At 47.3% G+C, this 21884-nt stretch overlaps 2 protein-coding genes across 3 annotated transcripts in view; one reads left to right on the top strand and one right to left on the bottom strand.

Annotated features, from left to right (window-relative positions):
* Positions 1–5937, bottom strand: part of mmy (UDP-N-acetylglucosamine pyrophosphorylase mmy) — a 91148-nt gene extending 85211 nt beyond the window's left edge. Inside the window, exon 1 of the mRNA XM_037432153.2 lies at positions 5453–5937. Within this exon, the coding sequence (XP_037288050.2) occupies positions 5453–5514 (62 nt within the window). The 5' untranslated portion in view covers positions 5515–5937. The remainder of the gene's footprint in view (positions 1–5452) is intronic.
* Cdc50 (cell cycle control protein 50A) overlaps positions 1–21884 on the top strand; it is a 69253-nt gene that overhangs the window by 22783 nt on the left and 24586 nt on the right. The gene's annotated exons all lie outside the window — the stretch shown is intronic.

Raw genomic sequence — 21884 nt, 5'->3', positions numbered from 1 at the left:
GTCTCGCCGTTCGCTTTCTCTCCACTTTGTGCCCCATTTTTACGCCCGCTCGCTCGTACATATATATAAATGAATAGGGTGCCTTGATGCCCGCGCGCTCCGCTGCGGGGGCACGCGCATCGAGGCACTCTATAAATGAACTGATACGAGCGCCACACTCGACCGTTGGCTGGCTGAAGCATGTCTAAATAAATGGTTACGGTACAAATCTTCGTCTAGTCATTAATTTATGCCAATAAAATTACTACGCCGTGCACTCACGGCGCCAGAAATGCATTCGCCTTTTCTCACAATTCTCATCGGGAAAATCAGGCAATTTTTTTCTTTTCCTCCTCTTCCTCCTCCAAATCTAGGAAGCTAAGCTTTTCGCTCAGTATTCCGTCAAACTTTAAATCCCACTCTTGAAAAATATGCGCGTGCAGTAATAAAAAAATGCATGCTTACTAATGATAAGATAGCTACCTTACTACAACGCAACATATCGTATCGTCCGTACCAGCGCGGAAAGCATTTTTGAAAGAAAAAAAAATTGCGAGAAACTCTCCATTACAAATCGAACTTCGTGATGATTCATTACGAATTAATGAATAACAAGTGACCCGATTGATTAAAAAAAGGCTCTAGAGCCCTTAAAAGGCCCCTAAACCACAACGAGTTCAAAGGCAAGATAACTTCTTCCTCGCTTTCAGCTTCCTTCCCGCAAGCGCTACCTGCGCCACCTAGTTCTCCAGAAAAACCACGTGAAACGCCGGCACTGCTAAGCGTTGTACCGGCAAGGATTCTCACGTTTTTTTTTTTTTTCGAATACACGCACGCTATCTGCACTGTCGCAAACACATAAAAGGGAGCGGAGTCAGTTTATCGTGTCACGCGAGACAGGACAGACCTTGCGCGCCACACACGGCGAAACAGGGTGAGCGATAGTGCAACAACGGTACGGCCGGCAGAAGACTATCGCCTTTTGATGACATTTGCAGTGAAGCGCCCGGATACGAGGCTTTTTTTTTTTCAACTATTTTAAGCACGGATATAGAGCTCTTTATGGTAGATCGAGCGCCTGCTCACCACGCAGAAGGCGTCGGTTTGGTTCTTAACAATGATTGTTGGGGAATAACGCGATTGTTGTAACGTGAGTAACAATGATTGTTGGGAAGTTTCGACCACCCGGGGTTTCTTAAAGCGTAGCTAAGTCTAGGCACACGAGCATCGAGCGTTTTATGCAGCCGCCGCGGCCCGGAATTCGATCCCGCGACCTGCGGGTTGGTAGCCGATTGCCTTGGCCACTAAGACCACCGTGGCGGTTCGGTTCTTACTCAAACCAAATATTTATTTTTGCAGCTATCTTGAATTTTCGTCCGCGGACATCAACAATTTTTTTTTTGCGCCCACAAACAGTGACGCGGACTCCGTGACCTTTTTTTTTTGCTAACAATGAACTTGAATTACTTGTTTCTGGCAAAAAAAAAAGGGGGGGGGGGGGGTCAGTTCGTTCTTCTGGCGGAAGGTATGTATTGCGAGAAGGCATTACAAACTGTGCTAACGAATTTCCAGACTACACCAATCAAGCCAACGGCAAGGGAAAAAAAAGGAAACAAGCTGTTGCCGTGTTTCTGGATATGAACTCGCAGAAACTTGGGCAGTCTGTAAAACGAAGTATTTTACGCTGCAAAGCGCACAAGATCGGGATGCCTTTTAACCGACACCAGTTATTTCTGTGAGGTGACGCGATTCAAACGCCACCGCGCTCAAATACAACAGGGTTAAATTTGCTTGGGTTTTGGTGGCTGGCTGGGACGTGCACGACGTTGACTCGATTCAACAGGCTCTTCTTAACCCAGCTGTGCGCACGTCGCCCTCTTATACACACGGCGCTCCAGGAAATTTACGTCGGCCAACGTCTTAGTCCGTTAAAAAAAATCAGAACGAATGCACGCTTACGGAATTAACAGAGGCGTGGCGCGCATGAAATTACTTGACTACTTCGCGGTCTGACAGCATCGTTTCCTCGCCATTTAATATATATATATATATATATATATATATATATATATATATATATATATATATATATATATATATATATATATATATATATATATATATATATATATATATTGAACTTGCAGATAGCACATTTGAAAAGGAAATTAAAATTTCCTTTTCAAATGTGCTATCTGCAAGTTCATTCAATATAGAAAATACCCGGACTTGTCGTGCCTTCCCTTCATATATATATATATATATATATATATATATATATATATATATATATATATATATATATATATATATAATGGAAAGTTTATCTTACAAATACGAAAAAGGTGTAGCCTTTTCAGAAACTGTTTATTTGATGATCGTAGACCAATCTTAATCAAGACCTTTACCGGGGTGCGGCCCCGCCGCGGTGGTCTAGTGGCTAAGGTACTCGGCTGCTGACCCGCAGGTCGCAGGTTCAAATCCCGGCTGCGGCGGCTGCATTTCCGATGGAGGCGGAAATGTTGTAGGCCCGTGTGCTCAGATTTGGGTGCACGTTAAAGAACCCCAGGTGGTCTAAATTTCCGGAGCCCTCCACTACGGCGTCTCTCGTAATCATATAGTGGTTTCGGGACGTTAAACCCCACATATCAATCAATCATTTACCGGGATGCGATCGAAACGTCGACAAATAAACAGTTTTTTTAGAAGCGTCGGGAAGCTTGAGTGTACAACTGGTGCCAAGTTGCGCGACTGCCGTGAAGTTTGTAATTTTTTTTTCAGCAATAGCAAGAATTGTTTTTTTTTTGTATGTGGTCGTTTTGATCGAAATCAGGTCGGGTTGCCGGTCGACTGAACGTCGCGCCGAAAAGATGAACAGTTGTTTCAAGATAACGCGTATCTATACGTGTCAAATGTGCGCGCGCGTGTGTGTGCTGCAGCCCGAGGCTTCACCAAAACGCACAGTCCACATCACACCGAAACCACAGAGATTTGAGTTAGTTCTAGGAAAAAAGAGATAGGATAGGGATACTGCAGACTCGGGACGTGTATGCACTGCAGAAGCCTTACAAGTTGGACGCATCAAAGGTACAAGGAATAAAGTGTAATTATCTGTGCCTGTAACAAGTACATCGAACAATCCGATTCCGGGACAATTATCGTACAACGTCCTTACGCGAGATATCCACGAAAAAAAAAATGTCGCGGGCGACGACGTTGACCGCGTGTAATCTGCGACTGCCGCCACATATCAACTTGATAAGTCGGTCGATCACATCATATTTTAGGTTTCAATTGCGTCATCCCTGCGAGCTTTTCTTCTTTGTTGTTGCTTTTCCCCTCGATATAGAACGTGGCTTATCGTCCGCCCAAGCAAAAAAAAAATGAAGAAAAAGTTAATGAGTGAGGTTTGCCGGCTGCTCTTGATTGATTTGATTGATTTGTGGGGTTTAACGTCCCAAAGCCACCGTACGATTATGAGAGACGCCGTAGTGGAGGGCTCCGGAAATTTCGACCACCTGGGGTTCCTTAACGTGCACCCAAATCTGAGCACACGGGCCTACAACATTTCCGCCTCCATCGGAAATGCAGCCGCCGCACCCGGGATTCGATCCCGCGACCTGCGGGTTAGCAGCCGAGTACCTTAGCCACTAGACCACCGCGGCGGGGCTTGCCGGCTGCTCTATTGTAACAATTTCATAAGGGCAAGTAATGAATTGAACTGTAAAATTTTAGGGCTTTACTGCTCGAAAGCAAGAAAGTAAAAGCAAAGAAAAAAATCTTGCGTGAAGGCGTCTACCAGATTTAGAATGAGACCTGGTTTCTCAGAGTCTCTTTAAATTCATTGAAATTAAGCGTTCTTTCGGGCAGTCTCTTTGAATTCATTGAAATTCAGAGTTCTTTCGGGCAGTGAATGGATGCCTGAATATGTGCATAAACGTTTACACCTGCACGCGTGTTTTTAGCTCTAAGAATTTTTAGCGCGATGTGCCCAGTAGACGATAGGAAGTTGCCCTTTAGTATTATAGCCAGCTGCTGCTTCACCGAATGGCGTTTTAGCGGACAAAACGACGAACGATTGAAGCGAGTGACCAGTCAGCTTGACTGCGCGGACACAAGCTGACCCCTGTTTTTTTTTTTTTTTGATAGCACAACGTAGTAAAACGATTGCACAGTGCCCACTGATTTAAACATGACACTTTTTTTTCATAACGAATATTCAGAACGATCGCTAGTAATGACCCACTCGTGTCGCTGCAAGTCTGGCCGCTACCGCTAATGTTGGCTCTAATGAAAGTGTTACGCTTACATCAACTGTATGACACCAACTGTAGATGCTGCAAGCGAAAGTACTTGCAATAGTAAGCCATAACAATTCGCGCTTCAAATCGTGAGCTTTGCGCAACTTCGAAAAAAGAAAAATGTCGGGCAGTTTGTAGACGTTCCTATCTACTCCTGAAACGATTTCTGTTCAGCCGCTCTCGTATCCTAGTTTTTTTTTTTTTGAAAGCGATATTAGAAACCTGAACATTTGCCCCTTCAGATCATGATGTTTTTAGCTACACGGAAGATGAAATCATGGTCCCGTTTGTGAGCTTCGCACTTGATGTAACGCAGTTGTTTCTTCATTATGGGGCATCCATCCGCTCCGTTATACGCAAAATTCCACAGTTTGCGCCCCCGCCCACTTACGTAGTACACTTCTGAGGCCCCCTGAATGTTAAATATGACGACGACAAAAACCAAAGTCGTGGCTGGAACTTCAGTATGTAGGAGGGTAAAATGGGCGAGCTGCATTTCACATCGGGGGTTGAGAAATTTTGTCCAACGCAAAAAATTGAAGGGGTCAGGTTTCGGCATTGATCAGGATAAGTTAAGGTAAGGAATGGTGGTGGTGGTGGGGTGCGTACTTAGACTTCTCCCGCTTACATCGACGGATGAACCAGGAGGCCCCTTGCCAGAAGTGGGTACCCTATAGGGGCAGTAGCGTAGGCTGGGAAAGGATTTTTCGCCATACACTATTCACATCATCTTTCTCCCCCTTCCCATATATATATATATATATATATATATATATATATATATATATATATATATATATATATATATATATATATATATATATGGCTGAGGGCTAGTCGATAATTTTTTCCGCTTTGATTGAAACCCCGGGCCCCTAGAAAGGTGTACACAGCCTCTACTATACGTCCAACCTTTATTCCCAGAGACAGCTACGGTGTAACAGCTGTCTTTCGGCGGGCACCCATACGCGACGGCAGTTCGGGAATCGTATGCCACGACGAGCTATTTCTATTCACACGTGTCGCGCTCGACTCTCCTTCTATGCCGGTGCAGTATAGTGACAAAGTTCCGGAACACGCAGCATTTATTACTCTCTTCTTTCACTACTTTTCGATCTGTTTTGTGTATGTTTTCTTTTTTCGTTTCTCGGCGGGCGTGTGAAGTAGCTCACCTTTTATCCGTGTCAGAGTAGCGCCGGATGCTGGGCTCCAAGCGGGTCTGCGTCATGGGCATTTTTTGTGTGTGCGTGTTTTCGTCTTGTCTTGTCCCGTTGAGGTCCGTTATCCGGGTCTTGCTTTTTTTTCCCCCACAACGGTCACGATGCACGGTGGACGCGGGTTCACAGTCCCGAAAAAAACAGTCACCAAAGCTCACTCCGCACGACCGCAAAAATAAAATCGCACCCACGTCACTGGGAGTCGATGTTGGAGAGAGCGCACACACACACCAAACACACACGTTCGAAGCGGCACCAAAAGAAGAGCAGACGACGCCGCGCGTCGAGCAGACGACCCGAACACGTAGGCGAACGGGGCGAAGAGAGAAACAAAAAAAAAAAATGAAGTAGGACGGGTACGCAGTAATGAAATGACGGCGACAGGAGCGCCTAACGTCACGGTGCGGTCGTTTCGGACGTCTCCGTGGTCGTCGGCGAAATTGTCGTCATCGGTGGAACAGCTCTTCTTGTCGCCATCGCCGCATCAGCAGCCATCTGCGCACGAGATAAGGGGAGGGAAACAAAAGAAAAATGGCTGGAAGAAACGTTTACGACACATAACATGCACCGCGTCAGTGAGTAAAAAGGAAAGAGGAGAGAAAAAAAAACAAAAAAAAAACGGGAGAGCAAGCACTCAGCGCCGACATTTCGCTGTATGCTTGCCACCAGCTGCAACGGCATTCAGTCCAACGTCAAGGTTTATGTGTGCCTTTCGTCAAACAAAGTCGAAACCCTTTTCGATGCCCGTGCATTGGGGCGCTGCGCGAACGCGATACAGTCGTTGTTGCTTGAGCGACTCGGTAAAATAACAGTAATAAATATAAAAGATTGGCGCGGTTGAGGTAAAAGTGGCACGTTTATATGCGATAACGCCGCACGAGACGAGCATAGCCAATTGCCGCCGCCATTCGAAAATGTCGAACTTTTCGCGCCGAATATGAGGCAACCGAACTACGGGGTCTTACCTACCGAAAAAAAAACATGCGGCACCATCTCGACACACGCCGTATGGCGGAAGACTATAAATTATTTTGAATAACGAGGTTTTACGTCACAAAGTCACGGTCCGATTACGAGACGTGTCATAGCGGAGCGCTTCGGAAAGTTCGGTCACCTGGTGTTCTTTAAGGTGCACTGACATAGCACAGTACGCGGATCATTACCGTTTCGCCTTCATCTAAATGCGACCGCCGGGGCTGGTATCGAACCTGCAACCTTCGGTTCAGCAGCCTAGCTACTAGACTACCACTTTTTTTTACATATATTTTCCTCCCCGAAAGCCACTTTCTTTGATTTTCTTCATTGCTGCTCTCATAGTCTGGCTGCCCCCCTCATCGTGTCGGGCCAGTCATGTGGTGTCCTAATTAATTCATATGTGGGGCTCTACGTCCCAAAATTACGACGTGATTATCAGGAAGGACGTATAGTGGATGGCTCCGGAAATTTCGACCATCTGTACTCTAAAAAGCAAAGGAGGAAGAGGAGGTATGGAGATTGCTCCTTTAAAGGAGCAACTAACCTGTCACACCCATTGAACCAGTTTGGGAGTAACCGCGAAAGAGTAACCTGCCACACCCATTGCACCAGTTTGGGAGTAACCACGAAGGAGTAACCTGCCACGCCCATTGCACTAGTTTGGGAGTAACAGCGAAGGAGTATACCTGCCACACCCATTGCACCAGTTTGGGAGTAACCGCGAAAGAGTATACCTGCCACACCCATTGCACCAGTTTGGGAGTAACCGCGAAAGAGTATACCTGCCACACCCATTGCACCAGTTTGGGAGTAACCGCGAAAGAGTATACCTGCCACATCCATTGCACCAGTTTGGGAGTAACCGCGAAGGAGTATACCTGCCACACCCATTGCACCAGTTTGGGAGTAACCGCGAAGGAGTATACCTGCCACACCCATTGCACCAGTTTGGGAGTAACCGCGAAAGAGTATACCTGCCACATCCATTGCACCAGTTTGGGAGTAACCGCGAAGGAGTATACCTGCCACACCCATTGCACCAGTTTGGGAGTAACCGCGAAGCAGTATACCTGCCACACCCATTGCACCAGTTTGGGAGTAACCGCGAAAAAGTATACCTGCCACACCCATTGCACCAGTTTGGGAGTAACCGCGAAAGAGTATACCTGCCACACCCATTGCACCAGTTTGGGAGTAACCGCGAAAGAGTATACCTGCCACACCCATTGCACCAGTTTGGGAGTAACCGCGAAAGAGTATACCTGCCACACCCATTGCACCAGTTTGGGAGTAACCGCGAAGGAGTATACCTGCCACACCCATTGCACCAGTTTGGGAGTAACCGCGAAAGAGTATACCTGCCACACCCATTGCACCAGTTTGGGAGTAACCGCGAAAGAGTATACCTGCCACACCCATTGCACCAGTTTGGGAGTAACCGCGAAGGAGTAATCTCGCTCTAGCGGTTGCTCCTCAAAGGAGCAACAACTATTTCGCGCAAATACAAAAACAAAAAAGAACAGACCCTGGTTGACTAAACCAGCATTTCGAAGTGTGTGCAGGCATGTAATTGCATGTACAATCGATATGCAAGCATCACATTCAGAAATGAACTTTCAGAAAATTTAGACCAAACACCCGGGATTCGAACTGACGACTACTCAGTCAGCGCGCGCGCGCGCTCCTCCAACCACTACACCACACCGCGGTCTCGAAGGGAACGTGTTTATGTAGACATCGATGGATTGTCCACACACGGCGTGAACATTCCTGCTGTTACTCAAAAAAAAAAAAAAAAAGGAGGGCGGGATCCCCCAAGGGCCCCCTTTCATTTTTTTTCTTGAATAACTGAAGAAGAAGGATGCGTCGAGAAACTGCGGCAGAAACGGCGCTTTCCTCTCGATAAAGGAAAGTGCCCTTCTTTCCGTGCCGTGACCACAACTTGGGAGACAGTCTGTCCCTTACCTTAATTAGCAAGGCGCCCTTTTCGGAGTAACTGTGCAGCACTCTTTTCTGTCCTTGTTTTTTCACTTCCGTAGTTACGCGGTATAACTACTTCTAGGTTGCGCTGTTCCTACATTCAGTTATATCCTACCCAACTTGCTCAAGTTTCCACGCTTCATAACTGCGCAGTTACTCCGGGAAACTATTCAGAGGATGGTGTTGCTTAAGATGCACTTACATCGCACAGTGCACCGCATTACCGCGGAGGACACGTGAGCATGGAACAGGACGACGCTATAGTCTATAATGTCAAGATACAATTGGCCTTTAAAACGCCGACACTGCAAGGAGGATGATTCGGCGCTGATGACACTCGTGTAACACTGACGTTTACATACTTGTGCACCTTGATCTGCCCGCACCGCTATCAGTTCGGGGAACACAAACAAATGGGAATCACATCAGTCTACGGTGATACGCCCGCACTCCTGTCAGTTCGGAAAACACAATCAAACGGGAACCGCGTCGGTCGACTTCGCCTCACGTTTCAGCGACCCACATCAAAAGTACTGCACATTTAAACAGGCCAGAAGTTCTGGGAAAGATGGAGGTTCGAAGTGCTTAAAGATAGCTGAACAGAGGCTGTCCCTGGAACACTTCTGTTCGTCGGGAAGGGGGGGGGGGGGGGGGAGTAGCTCGGGGCCCCGTCCGCCGGACTTCTCGAACCGTCTCCCAATCTTTTATTACTCTTCTCTCAATCTTTACTTTTCTGTCTCTTGTAATCTCTAGTTATTCCTTCACTAGTAAACCATTGCTGAGGCACTTCGATGCAGACAGCTGTAAAGTTCCCTTTTTTTCTTCATTTCCTCCCTTTAAGGGGGAAATCATTCTTAATTAGGGAAAAAATAAGAAGAAACTACGACACCTAAGCAGTGGTTCACCAGGGATGGGGTAAGGAGAAATTAAAAGATATAGGGAGGAAAGTAACGATTGGGAGACGGTTAAAGAAGTCCGTGGATGGAGGCCCCGAGCGGTCAACGAAGAGAGGACATCGCGGACGGGACAGCTGTCAGCCGTGACAGTCACCGAGCGCGTCCCTTCGTATAAGGGCAGCAACCTTCCTCGACGATGACGAGTCCACTTCGAAAGGTTGGCTTCAGCGATGCACGGCCGTGATCGAGGATTTTTCACGTTTATACATAAAAATGCTCAAAGATTATCAAAGTCTTTCGAGGCAACGCTTCTAGAAACTGAATGCCGTTACAAGCATTGAATTTCAGGCGGGGAAACCACGACAAAATAACGAGGCACGCCCCAGAAGGAAGGTTAATAGAGAGGGGAGGGTAGTGTCTCCGGATAAGCAAGTAGCGTGGCCAGAAATGTATTTCTGGAGGGGGTGGGGGGAGGGGACTAACCAAAAGTCAACCATACTTTATGTTCATACGCGCGTTTGGATTTGTATATATACACATGCGAAATTAGGAGACTTTGGGAGAAAAAGTTTAAACACCGCCCTCCTTCCCCCCCCCCCCCCCCCCCGCCGCAACTCGATTCCCCACATCAATTTAGAACACAGTTCTTTAACGCTTGCGTTTGTTCGTAAATATTTATAGTGGAAAACACCACGGCACAATGAAGACAAGAAAGACCAAATAGGACAAGCGTTTTTCTTTAACACTGACCTAACTTCAAATACACGGTGTGTTTCACATTTGGTCTCCGTATAAGGCAGTCGTACCTGGAATCGAACCTGCGCCCTTGAGCGTAGCAACGCAACATCTGATATGGCCGCTAAACTGCCACGACAGGTGTAGTGACGCATATGTTGGCACATCAGCTCACGGAATTGTAACGAGCTCGATGAGGTGCTCTTAAGTAATAACGAGTGAGTTGGTTAATTACGCAGCTAATCAATACCCTGAAGTGGGTATGCGCCACAGTTAGTAGGACAACAAGAACGAGCTTTTGTAATACGTTGGAGCATTTGACGGCCCACTCGTACACGCTATTCGCATTGTGCGACGACTGGTTGTTCTTTCGCTGTTTGAAAACGCTTTGTAAGCCGTATTAACTCGATTGCTTTCCCGACATCAAGCCTGGCTAGGGCAAGTTTGCAAACAAGTCACAAACACCAGCGTAGCTCAGTGGTAAATAAAGAAAAAAAAACCAGCGTAGCTCAGTGGTAGAATACTGGGCTGGCGCCCAGCAGACCCGGGTTTCAAGCCCCACTGTGACTTTAGTGGAAGGTTTTTTCTTTTTCTTTTTTACTTCGCGCGATGTGGTTACGGACACCGGCGGCGGCGGACAACTGGGCGTGACCCGAGTTGGGATCTCATGACAGCTTTCACTGTGAAAAAAAAAAGGAAGACAGAAATATGACATTCTTGGACGACGAGCACAATACTACCGCGATATACCAACGGGTCTGAATGTCCATTGTTACACATTCCGTCTCGTTAGACACTGCAGGCGGCAAGCGACGCGGCACGACGACCTTCACAACGCGCACCCGTCGTGCCATCTCTCTGCTGTTCACTGAAACACGCTGAAGTATCCGAGCTCTGAGGACTGCCAGCGGTACATGGTTCTTATAAATGGCTCGCCGTTAATGGTACGTTGGGGAAGGGTCGCTCTGTGGTTAGCGTCGCGCGCTGAGGAGCGCGAGGTCGCCGATTCGAGGCCCCGCTTTGGAACTTTTTTTATTCGATCTTTTCTTTGCACTCTGTCACAAATCCGTGGAGGATCCTGGAATGAAACACTTTCGTGTTAAAAAAAAAAAGTTCATAGAAAATACTGAAAATACTCGCCGGCGTACCCGCACATATGTAGCGATGTTCTTAGTTTTTATTAGTAGCACTAAATAGGTGTGAGCCTCGCACTAATAGAGAAACATTTAGTGCGCTTGTTCAGACCGCACTAAAAAGCAGGTTTGTTTACACCGATCTTGAAGTTAAGAATAGAGACGTTCGAAATGGGAAGCGATCTCAAAAGCTACGTTAAGCCATCTATAACACAGTCGTTTGATGCGAACGAAGTGAACCCGTCCATATCATAACGCCAGGTTCGGTTCGAAGCGGGGTGCAGGTATACTTCAGTAGGGCGTACGCAACAATCCTATGTACGCAGCACAATACGTTGCGTACGCTACAAGCAAAGCAATCCCGGCTGCGGCGGCTGCATTTCCGATGGAGGCGGAAATGCTGTAGGCCCGTGTGCTCAGATTTGGGTGCACGTTAAAGAACCCCAAGTGGTCAAAATTTCCGGAGCCCTCCACTACGGCGTCTCTCGTATCATAGCGTGGTTTTGGGACGTTAAACCCCACAAATCAATCAATCAGCTACAAGCAAAGCACTCAACAGCACCTTTTAGTTTACCCTTATCGACTGTACAGGTATGCGCTTCGTTAAACGGGACGTATCATATGGGAAATGAAAGAGCTTTTCGAGTGATTCTTAGCGCCTCATCGTGTGGTAGCGTGCGCGATAAGGGTCACTGGCACCCAAGAACCGAATCGTCGGATCCGCGGTTTTACGTTCTCTGCCAGTTCTTGCAATCTGACTGCTCTTTCATTCGAGGTCTCTCGAGGGTTGTCACGTAGCTATAGCGTTACTTATCGTTACGTTAATGTGCGCCGCTTTTGGGCGTACGCACGCACCCGTGGAATAGACGCTTCGGAAAGTTCGGCCACCTGGTGTTCTTTAAGGTGAGCTGACATAGCACAGTACGCGGATCATTGCCATTTCGCCTTCATCTAAATGCGACCGCCGGGACAGGCATCGAACCTGCGACCTTCGGTTCAGCAGCCGAACAGCCTAGCTACTAGACTACCACTTTTTTTTACATATATTTTCCTCCCCGAAAGCCACTTTCTTTGATTTCCTTCATTACTGCTCTGATAGTCTGGCTCCCCCCCCCCCCTTCATCGTGTCGGGCCAGTCATGTGGTGTCCTAATTAATTAATATGTGGGGCTCTACGTCCCAAAACTACGACGTGATCATGAGGAAGGACGTATAGTGAAGGGCTCCGGAAATTTCGACCATCTGTACCCTAAGAAGCAAAGGAGGAAGAGGGGGTATGGAGATTGCTCCAGCAGGAGCAACTAAGCTGCCACACCCATTGAACCAGTTTGGGAGTAACCGCGAAGGAGTAACCTGTCACACCCATTGAACCTGTTTGGGAGTAACCGCGAAAGAGTATACCTGCCAGACCCATTGCACCAGTTTGGGAGTAACCGCGAAAGAGTATACCTGCCACACCCATTGAACCAGTTTGGGAGTAACCGCGAAGTAGTAACCTCGCTCTAGCGGTTGCTCCTCAAAGGAGCAACAACTATTTCGCGCAAATACAAAAACAAAAAAAAACAGACCCTGGTTGACTAAACCAGCATTTCGAAGTGTGTGCAGGCATGTAATTGCATGTACGATCGATATGCAAGCATCACATTCAGAAATGAATTTTCAGAGAAAATTTAGACCAAACACCCGGGATTAGAACTGATGACCACTCAGTTAGCGCGCGCGTGCACCAATCACTACACCACACCGCGGTTTCTAAGGGAACATGTTTATGCAGGCATTGATGGATTGCTCATACACGGCCTGAACATTCCTGCTGTTACTCAAAAAAAAAAGGGGGGGGGGGGGGCTTTCCTCCCCAAGGGCCCCCTTCCTTTTTTTTCTCTTCATGAAAACTGTTGAAGAAGGATGCGTCGAGAAACTGCCGCAGAAACGGCGCTTTCCTCTCGATAAAGGAAAGTGCCCTTCTTTCCGTGCCGTGACCACAACTTGGGAGACAGTCTGTCCCTTACCTTAATTAGCAAGGCGCCCTTTTCGGAGTAACTGTGCAGCACTCTTTTCTGTCCTTGTTTTTTCACTTCCGTAGTTACGCGGTATAACTACTTCTAGGTTGCGCTGTTCCTACATTCAGTTATATCCTACCAACTTGCTCAAGTTTCCACGCTTCATAACTGCGCAGTTACTCCGGGAAACTATTCAGAGGATGGTGTTGCTTAAGATGCACTTACATCGCACAGTGCACCGCATTACCGCGGAGGACACGTGATCATGGAATAGAGAGAGAGAGAGACGAGAAAAAAGGAAGGCAGGGAGGTTAACCAGATGCTAGTATCCGGTATGCTACCCTACACTGGGGTTGGGGAATAGTGGGTTGAAAGAGAAAGGGAGAGTTAAAAAAGGACCATGGAATATGACGACGCTATAGTCTATAATGTCAAAGTACAATTGGCCTTTAAAACGCCGACACTGCATGGAGGATGATTCGGCACTGACGACACTCGTGTAACACTGACGTTTACACTTGTGCACCTTGATCTGCCCGCACCCCTATCAGTTCGGAGAACACAATCAAACGGGAACCGCGTCGGTCTACTTCGCCTCACGTTCTAGCGACCCACATCAAAAGTACGGCACATTTAAACAGGCCAGAAGTTCGGGGAAAGATGGAGGTTTTGAAGTGCTTAAAGATAGCTGAACAAAGGCTGTCCCTGGAACTTGTCTGTTCGTCGGGAAGGGGGAGGGGAGGAGTAGCTCGGGGCCCCGTCCGCCGGACTTCTCGAACCGTCTCCCAATCTTTTATTACTCTTCTCTCAATCTTTACTGCTCTATCTCTTGTAATCCCTACTTATCCCTTCACTAGTAAACCATTGCTGAGGCACTTCGATGCAGACAACTGTAAAGTTCCCTTTTTTTCTTCATTTCCTCCCTTGACGGGGGAAGTCATTTTTTATGAGGGGAAAAAATGAAAAGAAACTACGACACCTAAGCAGTGGTTTACTAGGGATGGAGTAAGAAGAGGTTAAAAGATATAGGGCGGAAAGTAACGATTGGGAGACGGTTAAAGAAGTCCGTGGAAGGAGGCCCCGAGCGGTCGACGAAGAGAGGACATCGCGGACGGGACAGCTGTCAGCCGTGACATTCACCGAGCGCCTCCCTTCGTCAGGGCAGCAACCTTCCTCGACGATGACGAGTCCACTTCGAAAGGTTGGCTTCAGCGATGCACTGCCGTGATCGAGGATTTTTCACGTTTATACATGAAAAATGCTCAAAGATTAACAAAGGCTTTTGAGGCAACGCTTCTAAAAACTAAATGCCGTTATAAGCATTGAATTTTAAGCGCGGAAACCACGATAAAATAACGAGGCACGCCACAGAAGGAAGGTCAATAGAGAGGGGAGGGTAGTGTCTCCGGATAAGTAGCGTAGCCAGAAATGTTTTTCTGGAGGGGGTGGGGGGAGGGGATTAAACAAAAGTGTAAACCATACCGCATGTTCATACGTGCGTTTGAATATATAATATATATATATATATATATATATATATATATATATATATATATATATATATATATATATATATATATATATATATATATATATATATATATATATATATATATATATATATATGCGAAATTGGAAGACTTTGAGAAGAAAAGTTTAAGCACTGCCCCCCCCCCCCCAGCTAATCGATTCCCCGCATTAATTCTGACAACATAGAGTTATTTAACACTTGCGCTTGTTCATACACATTGATAGTGGAAAACACCACGGCACAATGAACACAAGAAAGACCGAATAGGACTAGCGTTTTTCTTTTAACACTGGCCTAACTTCAAATACACGGGGTGTTTCACATTTGGTCTCCGTATAAGGCAGTCGTACCTGGAATCGAACCTACGCCCTTGAGCGTAGCAATGCAACATCTTTATATGGCCGCTAAACTGCCACGACAGGTGTATATGTTGGCACAGGAGCTCACGGAATCGTAACGAGCTCGATGAAGTGCTCTTAAGTAATAACGAGTGAGTTGGTTAATTACACAGCTAATCGATACCCTGAAGTGGGTATGCGCCACAGTTAGTAGGAGAACAAGAACGAGCTTTTGTAATACGTTGGAGCATCGGACGACCCACTCGTTACGCTATTCGCATTGTGCGACGACTGGTTGTTCTTTCGCTGTTTGAAAACGCTTTGCAAGTCGTATTAACTCGATTGCTTTCCCGACATCAAGCCTGGCTAGGGCAAGTTTGCAAACAAGTTACAAGCACCAGCGTAGCTCAGTGATAGAATACTGAGCTGGCGCCCAGCAGACCCGGGTTTCAAGCCCCACTGTGACTTTAGTGGAAGGTTTTTTCTTTTTCTTTTTTACTTCGCGCGATGTGGTTACGGACACCGGAGGCGGCGGCGGACAACTGCGCGTGACCCGAGTTGTGATCTCATGACAGCTTTCACTGTAAAAAGAAAAGGGAAGACAGAAATATGACATTCTTGGGCGACGAGCACAATACTACCGCGATATACCAACGGGTCTGAATGTCCATTGTTACACATTCCGTCTCGTTAGACACTGCAGGCGGCAAGCGACGCGTCACAACGACCTTCACAACGCGCACCCGTCGTGCCATCTCTCTGCTGTTCACTGAAACACGCTGAAGTATCCGAGCTCTGAGGACTGCCAGCGGTACATGGTTCTTATAAATGGCTCGCCGTTAATGGTACGTTGGGGAAGGGTCGCTCTGTGGTTAGCGTCGCGCGCTGAGGAGCGCGAGGTCGCCGATTCGAGGCCCCGCTTTGGAACTTTTCTTATTCGATGTTTTCTTTGCACTCTGTCACAAATCCGTGGAGGATCCTGGAATAAAACACTTTCGTGTTAAAAAAAAAGTTCATAGGAAATACTGAAAATACTCGCCGGTGTACCCGCACATATGTAGAAATGTTTTTAGTTTTTATTAGTAGCACTAAATAGGTGTGAGCCACGCACTAATAGAGAAACATCTAGTGTGTTTGTTCAGACCGCACTAAAAAGCAGGTTTGTTTACACCGATCTTGAAGTTAGGAATAGAGACGTTCGAAATGGGAAGCGATCTCAAAAGCTACGTTAAGCCATCTATAACACATTCATTTGATGCGAACGAAGTGAACCCGTCCATATCATAACGCCAGGTTCGGTTCGAAGCGGGCGTCCAGGTACATTTCAGTAGGGCGTACCTATCTACGCAGCACGATACGTTGCGTACACTGCAAGCGAAGCACTCAACAACACCTTTTAGTTTACCCTTATCGACCGTACCGGTATGCGCTTCGTTAAACGGGACGTACCATATGGGAAATGAAACAGCTTTTCGAGTGCTTCTTAGCGCCTCATCGTACGACGATTCAGAATACGACGTATACTATCTACAATGGGAGAGCATTTAGCTGTCCCAGGTTGGATCAGGACTGTGTTTAGAAAATGTTTAACGATTTTGAGTACTTGGTACTCCACTATGGGAGAGCATGACGCCGTCCCGTTGGCCGCACGACTAGTGCATACGGAACGAGTAAAGCACGGACGACTGTGTTTACAAAAAAGTGGTCAACGATTTAGAGTTCTCGGTATTCTACTATGGGAGAGCTGAAAGCCGACCCATGGGCCTCACATTTGATGATGCCGATTAGCAGAAGGGTGTGTTTAGAAAAAATGTTTAACGAATTTGAGTACTTGGTACTCAACTATGGGAGAGCAGTAAGCCGTCCCTTGCTGACACTCTAGCGTGATTAGAAAAAGTGCGTTTAGAAGACGTAGTTAACGATTTAGAGTACTCGGTACTCTACCATGGGAGAGAGCATTGAGCCGTCCCTGGTAGCCACCAACGGCTAATCTGCCAGGGGTTGTATAGCGTAAATGCCAATGACAAAGTTGAACTGGAAGGAAATAACCGCCCGTTGGTTGAAAACCTACATCAACCCCACATTAAAAGACCACCCCAAGTGCTCTGGTATCAAGCCGAGCTTTTTTCAATTTTTTTTTACCGACTTCCTCATCGGCTCAGACTGGTAATTGGGCGAGGCTATCAAAACACATAAACAGCTCAAATCTGTTAACCAAGAGTGATAATTACCGATAGATACTATATCAAATTGAGCGACGACCGTCTGACGTGACGGAGGTGCGGAACAGTTTTCTGGTCGACTTGGCTTAGAAAGGTTTAAAACATGAGTCGCCACACTTTCTTGTAAACGTGACCCAGAATGCGTGTACGCTTATTAGTACGAAAATCACGCATGGCCAGAGCTCCCTGCACGAAGTTTTCGAATATAGTTTTGTTCCGCTTGTACGTTGGAATTCTATTTACGGGATAATGTCCGCGAACTGCGACGCACGTACGGACGCCATGCATTGGGCCCTGGGTGAATCGCTCCGCTGTAACAAAATACGCCACCGAACAAAAAAAAAAAACACTCTCGGCATTCGCCTGTTGCATGTTGCCTTTTTTTTCCTGTCTGACCCAGCGCGTTCGAATAGTTTACTATTTCACTCCTTCGAATGGTCCCGTATCTCGATGACAAGCAATGCCACCGCCTCTTTACTAGAATTGCCCTTCAGCAAAAAGAGAGACGAGCTCCTTCACAAACTTCAATAATGTTACGAGTAACTTCTTTAGTAATCTATTCACAACGCGCAGAACTCGACGAGCAAGATGGCGCCAGTCGAGCATCAATCCAAAACTGACTTCGTCCTTCTCTTTCATGCAGCCGGGTTTAGCGGCTGTTACGTATCACAACCCCCGGCGGTAGAAGCACCGTCCCGGTGCTAAATCTACGCAGATGATGTCGAAGGGGGGGTAGTAGGGCTTTAGCAGAGCCACTTGAACGACGTCACTCGGAGCTGACGATGACATTGTTGGATCGGTTGGAACAATCTCGTACGTGACGTGTGTCACTTGGCGAACAATACGGAATGGTCCAGTGTAGGGCAACAACAGTTTCTCAGACAGTCCCACACGCCAACTGGGTGACCAGAGGAGCACGAGAGAACCCGGGGAAAAGCGCACGTCCCTATGGTGAGAATTGCAGAGCTGTTGTTGGCGCGCCTGTGAGGCCTGTAGACGGTTACGGGCGACTTGGCGCGCGTGGTCGGCACGGGCGATGGCTTCCCCGGCGTATTCAGTGGCCGCAAGTAGCAGTGTCTAAAGGTAGCGTTCAAACGCAAAAAAAAAAAAAAAACGTAATCGTCGGCGTCCACACGATGACATGTAAGAAAATGCAATGTGACGACGTCACTGAAGGCAAATATTTGTGACGTCATTGCGATGTCGTCACCCCCATGACTACGTCGCTTCACCAGAAGCTGAGCCGATCACAGAGGCACTGCAAGAAGTAACCTCGCTAGGAGCGAAGAGCTTCACATTTCTCCGATCACGGAGCCCGTGCAAAACCACGTTACGTGCGGAAAAGCCTTCGCACGGGGAGGCACGTCAATACGATCGACTGAGGAGAAGAAAAAAAAAAGTGGCTTTCTCTTCCAGTCATCTTAGCTGAGAGCATAAGGAAACCTGTCAGTACCTGACTGGCTCACGCTCTGTAGCAGGGCTGTCAGAAGAATGCTTACGATGCGCAAAAATAATAATAATAATAATAATAATAATAATAATAATAATAATAATAATAAACGTGCGTAAATGAACTGTGACACGACATTTCGACATCATGAGCACTCATGTCGAGCAATCAATAGTTCGTCCGTACGTTCTGCTTTGTTTGTACTACCATAGTCATTCATACTCCTCGTACACAAAAGCTATCGAGGGACTATAGATATGCTACACCCAACAAGCGGAGGGAGGGAAGGATGCAATCGACCTCGTATCGATCGCGGTTCACATCAATAACAAGCTGCGAACACGACTTTTCGACAAGCGGGGAAGAGCTCCCCCCACCCCACCCCCCTCTGGTAAACAACTGCGGTGAGCAAACAGGTGAGCTATCGCAACACGGGTGCTTTGCCCGCGTGTTCGTTTTCAAGTGCGCCCCCGAAAGGTGACGAAGAAGCAAGGGCAAGGCAGTCGAAACTAGATCGCTTACACTGCAGCAACGATAACCGAGGGGAAGAAGATGCGGTGGATGCGATACGGTCACCGACCAACGCACACGGCTGATAAGATACAGCCGCAGCCAGCAGCGTGGGACGGGTGGCGGCTCAACGAAGCGGTCAACGATTTCCCCGCACTATGTGCGTACACTGGAAGCCTTAGGTGTCTCATCAAACGCGAGAATGTAATCGCCCCTCGCCAAATTCTTGCTAAAAAATTGGCAGCATATCCACGGAGTGAATGATGGAGAGTGGGGCGAAGCATCCGTCCCTCCATGCGTCCGTCTGTGTGACCGTCCATGCGTCCACCCGCCCGTCCGTGCGTGCGTCTGTTCGTGCGTCCGTCCCAGCGTTCGTCCATGCTCCGCCCCTGCGTCCGTTCATGCGTCCATCGATGCATCTGTCTGTGTGTCCGTTCGTCCATCTACTCAACACTCCAAGTACCACCATTTCACATCTTTTCATCATATATTCCCCATATAGAAGCACCGCCATTCAGCGGACATTCCAAGGACTAAACGAGAGGTGGCACACGCACACTTTCTTACGGCTTGCGCTTCGGGTCTACTTCCCACCTTTAACCACCTCGAGTTCATGGTATATACTAGTTCACTGTATTCATGGCACTGCGGCCCAACGCTCGCTAAACCTTTCTAAAACCAAGGAGGTTACGCCCAGAGAGTATAACGTAGCAACCCTTTCTTGTCAGATAGTGCTCAATGTACATGCCAATGGATGCTCACGGGGAATGAGAGACAGGAGAATTCGGCCTTTACTTTTTTACGGCTTGCGCTTCGTATCTACCTTGCACCTTTAACCACCTCGAGTTCATGGTATATACTAGTTCATTGTATTCATGGCACTGCGGCTCAACGCTCGCTAAACCTTTCTAAAGCTAAGGAGGTTACACCAAAGGAGGATTTAAAAGATATTGCTGGAGTGGAAGCTCCCGCAATGCCTTGCCAGCAGAAGTGAAGCCATCTTTTCCCACTGCCAAGTTGGCGGAAACATGCTCTTTTCTGATAGTGCCCACTTAGAGAACAAGTGCTTTGATATGTTAGTGCAAATTCTACGATAGTTTTATATTAATAGACAGTTGTTCCCGACGAGATAAGACACAGAAACGAGTATGGGTGACTGAATTTCCCAAGTACTTTCCCTCCAATTGGAGGCTCTTTAAGGAAAACTAGTAGCACAAAGACGCACTTGGAGCACTGTGACCCGAAAAAGTTTCCACGTTACACTCGTTGGGCGTTCGAGAGAAACGCTCCATTCTTAATCGCTGATAGGTGATACTTTATCATGCCCCTAGTAAGATGGCCGCCGCAGCAGCCATCTTGCCAGACGCACGGCTTCACTCCTAGGCCATTATTTCCACTCCAGCAATTTCTTTAATCCTTCTTGGCTACACCGAGTGAGTATAGCGTAGCAACCCTTTCTTGTCAGATAGTGCTCAATGTACATGACAATGGCTGCTAATGGGGATCGCAGCGTGCGCGTTAACTAAAAGCCGAATGCTCCTGTATCTCATTCCCCCTTAGCAGCCATTGGTATGTACATTGAGCACTATTTTTTATTGTTCAACAACGCACAGAAAAAATCTCTCACCGGCACCACCTTGGAGGTGAAAATCTTATACTTGTTACACACTACAACGGCTACGAGGGACAAACGGGTGCCGCTATAAGGAGCTTCGCCCCTAAAAGGCACGGGAAGACGGTTCGCGCTGCCCGGGGAAAATCGTTCTGCCAAGCAAGACTGCTGAACTCGAATCGCTTCACCGGCTAAAACGGCGAGAGGCGACTGTGCTGAACCTGACCGGAAGTTGGCATCACTTCGCATAACTTATCGCTCCGTACAACTTAGCAGCATTTCGTACACATTTAACCATGTCCTGTTTAAAGTACTAGATATAGCCAGGAAACTAAACGAAAATGGTGTAGTTTCCTGGCTATAGCTAGCTCTTTATCAGGGACCTGATTATGAAAAGGGTTCCAAAAATAATTTTCGATACCCAGTGCCCAAGTGTGGTATGTTTTCTGAAAGATAAAGCGATTCGCTATTAGGTTAGTGCTAAATTCTATAATTTCATTTTTTGGCCAAAGCAAGTGTCACCCCAACTCGACGATAAGCAGCCTTGTAGCGATGAAAGTAGCCTCCCACGCTTTCGTGGTAAATATTGTTGCAGCTCCTTCGCAGTTCCCACGAGGGCTTCGATTGAGCCGGTTTGGGCTAGTTGGTGTGACATGACGATAGTTGTAGCGCGAGAACAGAACGACGACGAAGGGACAAGAAGGGCAAGAAGGAGACGAGCGCTCGTCTCCTTCTTGCCCCTCTGTCGTCGTTCTGTTCTCGCGCTATAACTATCGTCTTCGAGTGAAGTCAGACGGCCCATTCTTCCCCCCTCGTGCGTTGCCCAGACCCGTCCGGCAACTCATTCAGTTCTTTCTAAGACTGCCATAGGCAGACCACGTAAATGATATGCGAGGACAGCGCGAATGCAATGCTCGACGAAGGGAACAAATTCGTCCTGCTGAAAATGGTCGCGGAACCAATCACGGTACACCGCAGCGATTATCACTACCATATTTACTCTGAA

This window comes from Rhipicephalus microplus, chromosome 10, assembly GCF_043290135.1.
Source record: "Rhipicephalus microplus isolate Deutch F79 chromosome 10, USDA_Rmic, whole genome shotgun sequence".
NCBI lineage: Eukaryota > Metazoa > Arthropoda > Arachnida > Ixodida > Ixodidae > Rhipicephalus > Rhipicephalus microplus.
The sequence above is the reverse complement of the archived record's forward strand: the minus strand, read 5'-3'. Positions and strand labels throughout refer to the sequence as shown.